Here is a 4,116-nt window from a genome sequence, read left to right on the forward strand (position 1 = left end):
TCAATTAAACTCTTCATTATTCATTCTTGCCCCCACATTTGTCGCTCATTATCAACCCTTAAATTGGTTATTTTGGTCCAATATTTAAATTCAAAGGCTGACATACTATCCAAAATGAGAGTGAGCTTATAGCCGAGTCAAATACATTATGAAGAATATCTATATGGAGAAGTGTTGGCCAATTAGTAGAGGACACATGTCCTTTAGTTGAAAACTTAACTTTTCATGCATATCTACATTTTTTATTATTAGAGTCATATCCATTGAACTTAAGATACTACTTTTTAACTTGGATATCAAGTTCTTTATCTAGTTTGAATGCACCTTATGAACATAACAAAATTAGACTCTTATGGAATTGTTTGAATCCTATGGAGATTTTGATATTGCTTGAACATTAGATGTTGCACATATTAAAATATCATATGATACAAGTGAAATAGATTTACTATACATTAGATGATTTAAATTACACCTTGGCATTAATATTAATACAAAAATGATATTTTCTATTGGAATTTGTTTTATGGAAGAGGTCTGATGACACCTTTCCTTGCCCATCTAAGACACTATGTGTAGGAAGAGGTTGTTTTATGTATCACAATTAGCTTGGTATCTATGATACATGTGTATATGATATTTTCAATGTGCATTATTTTTATTGTGACCACTTAATCACTCTATTCTAACTCTTAATGCTTTGGCTATAAATTATAAGCATAATTGTTTCATGATATTTCATAATTTTACTCAAATAAATATCATATTTGATAGTAGGGGTATGATATTTGGTAATTTGAATAGCTACACATCTATGTTATTGGACCTTATTTCCCACCAAACAATTTAGGCTCCACCTTACATTTTATGGCGTGAATGAAATCTTGTTTACTGAGATTGACAGGTGGATCGAAAACGTTCAGATAATTTTTTAGATACATATAAATATGTAAGTGAGCGAAAATCCTATGAGTTTTTTGGAGAACATACAGAATAAAATAAGGGGTTTGAATTTTGTTCATGGAACCATATCAAAATTCATTGGTTTTAGTATTGTCACTGCTCTCAAGGGGAAATCAAGAGCCGCTCAATTTCCCGAAGGTGCCAACAAGAGCTCTGCAAACAACAATCACTATGTTGGTTTCCTACAACACTGCATTGACAAAAGGACTTTGGTTGAGGGAAAAGGCGTCTATGTCCATATCGTCAAAACTAGAGCCAAAGGAGCTACTAGACTATCTCTGGGAGATCATCTTCTTCACACGTATTCCAAGTGCTAAAGCATGGAAGACGCGCACCAAGTCTTTGACAAAATGTAGGGTATGTGAGATATGGGCGATTGGAGAATGCTCGCGAGTTGTTTGAAAAAATGAATGAATGAGTGTCTTGGAAAGTGATGATTGTCGAGTATGAAAAGCATGGGCCAGCTGAGGAAGCCTTGAAGCTTCATCGGAAAATGAAACATTTGGTCGTAAGACGAGATGAGTATCCTCTTGCGAGTGTAATTAGTGCTTGTGCATGCTTACCTGATCTACAACATGGTAGGAAGATCCATGCTTCTGTGATTAAAGGACGTTTTGAGTCGGATGCTTTTATGGAGAGTGCCCTTGTTGACATGTATGCAAAATGTGGATATGTCGGGGATGCTCGGCGTGAGTGATACATAGTGTTATGGGCAAGCATGAATGCTGGGTATGCTTGTTGTGGAAATATGGAAGATGCATGCCATGTTTTTGATGTACTTCCTAAACGAAATGTATTTTCTTGGAATGCAATGCTAATAGCATATGCACAAAATGGGTTAGGTTAAGAGGCTCTGAAATTATGGTGTCAAATGCAAAGGATTGATACTGAGATGGACAATGTTACCTTTGTGTCCATTTTGAGTGCTCGTGCTAGCTTGGAAAATTTGGAGCATGGTAAGCAGGTTCATCACCATGTCATTAGAACTAGATTTGATTCGGATGCCTTTGTAGGGAGTGCTCTTCTTGGCAATATAGCGAATAACGACCAACATTTTGAGAATATGACAAAACGAGATGTGGTATCATGGAACACTATGATCACAACGTATTCCCAGAATGGGTACGACAAGGAATCCCTTCAGATCTTTGCACGAATGTTACAGGAAGGCATGAAGGAAAGAGGGTTAGTGAACAAAATTTCTCCCATCATAGGGGTCTGTAGTGACCTTGTTACCTTGTTGGAGGCATCTAATTAGTTGGTTGCGTGACCTGTACAAAAGCAGGGAGCAAAATCAAGATTCCAACGACATATTTTAGTGAATATTGGAGGCCAAGAACCCTGTTGTTCATACCATTACTGTTGATTGTGTATGCCATCATTTTAAGGACAAAAATTGAATCCTAGGCAGTGTATTCATTCCTATAGTACTGCTGGAACCATCTATTAAATGGAATGATATTTACATGTAGAAGAATGCCAGGTTCCTCTAAACTTTCCTTGTAATACATGTGTTTTGTTGTTGAAAAAGTTTGAAGGGAGCTGATATTATTTATTGAGCACTATAACAGTCCATATGAATGGCTTGGGTTACAATGAAAGACATCAATTTCTGGTTGCTTATTTAATTGTGAATTTTGTGCATTTCTTAAGCATTGTGCAAACATTTGTCACTAATTTGTAGTGGTTATCAGTTTTATTTTTGGTACTATACATTTCTGTTTGGCGTAAACAGAAAAAAACTAAACCTACAAGATGTCAATGAAGTACTTGAATATTTTGGAAACAATTTTGTTGAAAACACTTGGAAATTGCACCTCTATTCGTTGGCTTCAAGAGGGCAGATTGTGTGGATTCTAAGACCACATCTTTGCCCAGAAAAGTCTCTTCAAAACTTCTGTTATAACCAGGGTCATATACGACTTTGAAATCATAGTATAGGCATTTATCAACTCTCAGACTTTGAAGAATCTCTTGGTATTGTTATTGCTGGTGCAATGTTATAAAATTTTGAGTTTAATAAAGAGTGCAATTGAGTTAAAGTCTTTTCATATGGACACTATTTAAATGATGATTTTCCCTTCAAGTAAACGTAATGAAGATCACCTACAACAACATGCTCCTCATATACATTTGAAAATATTCCTCACTAAATAAATTTTCTTAAACTCCGAAGTTATTGGAGAATTTTTGAGATATTTTCAATAGGAATATTACAATAACGCTACTACGAGCTTGTAATAAAAAAAACAAGTTCATGTTGTTGCAGTTTATGAAGGAGTTTCCGTACATGTTATTATCAGAAAATATAAAATATAATTACTATGACAACCCCAATTTGTTGCACTCATGTAAGCAATGTAAATATCTTATAAATGGGTTGAGTAATGGGCACATTAATTATATTTCCCAAGTTGTACATGGCTTATGCTACACATTTTCTGGTACATTATTCTGAACTATCTATTGGTGCTTTCTCTCCATGATCTTAGTAGTGAGATCTACCCTCTCCCACCAAGCCTCATATTTCAAGTCCACTTGATCTGTCTTTCTCCAAAAATACCAAATCTCTGAAATAACCATGGCCCCAAGAGCAATCTTGACCTCCCTTAACCTCTTCAACATGATGAATGAAGAGGAAAACATTGTATCTACAATCTTAAACAATGATAAATGGGTTTACTCAAGGACATGATGGACACATTCCAGGACACGTTGGAGTCTCGACATGCTCCATGACACACTAGACACAAGAATTAGACATGTGTCCTATAGAACCATATCCAATTCATGGGATTTGGGACACAAGGTGGGGGGGAAGAGGACGAGTCTAGTTTCTTAGCTTGTCATAGACTTCAAATCTATTTAGATTTTTAGTTTCCAATATATCTTATAAATTAGGCACATTTCCTATTTTGTAAAAAATATTTTATACATGCTATAACTCTTTGGCGATGATGCCTTATTACATTTCATATTCTATGCCTTCCAATCTGTTCATAACTTTATAATTGTGAAATGGCTTATGTTATTTGGTTCAACTTCATTTCCTATTATACTTCATGCTATTTATTTTGACTTTGTAACTTCTAAATAGTTTACCACTAGTTACAAAGTCTTGATACTTATACTAAATTGTTGATGGTCTAATGT

At 35.0% G+C, this 4,116-nt stretch overlaps 1 protein-coding gene across 1 annotated transcript; it reads left to right on the top strand.

Annotated features, from left to right (window-relative positions):
• The first annotated feature begins 1,855 nt into the window (after positions 1-1,855).
• LOC149194435 (pentatricopeptide repeat-containing protein CRR2, chloroplastic-like) lies at positions 1,856-2,221 on the top strand. The gene has a single exon (XM_089407670.1). The coding sequence runs from the start codon at positions 1,856-1,858 to the stop codon at positions 2,219-2,221; it is 366 nt and encodes a 121-aa protein (XP_089263796.1).
• Positions 2,222-4,116: the final 1,895 nt, after the last annotated feature.

The sequence above is a fragment of the Pinus tabuliformis genome, chromosome 2_2 (genome assembly GCF_031772625.1).
Source record: "Pinus tabuliformis cultivar Carrire ecotype Pingquan chromosome 2_2, CPIR1, whole genome shotgun sequence".
NCBI lineage: Eukaryota > Viridiplantae > Streptophyta > Pinopsida > Pinales > Pinaceae > Pinus > Pinus tabuliformis.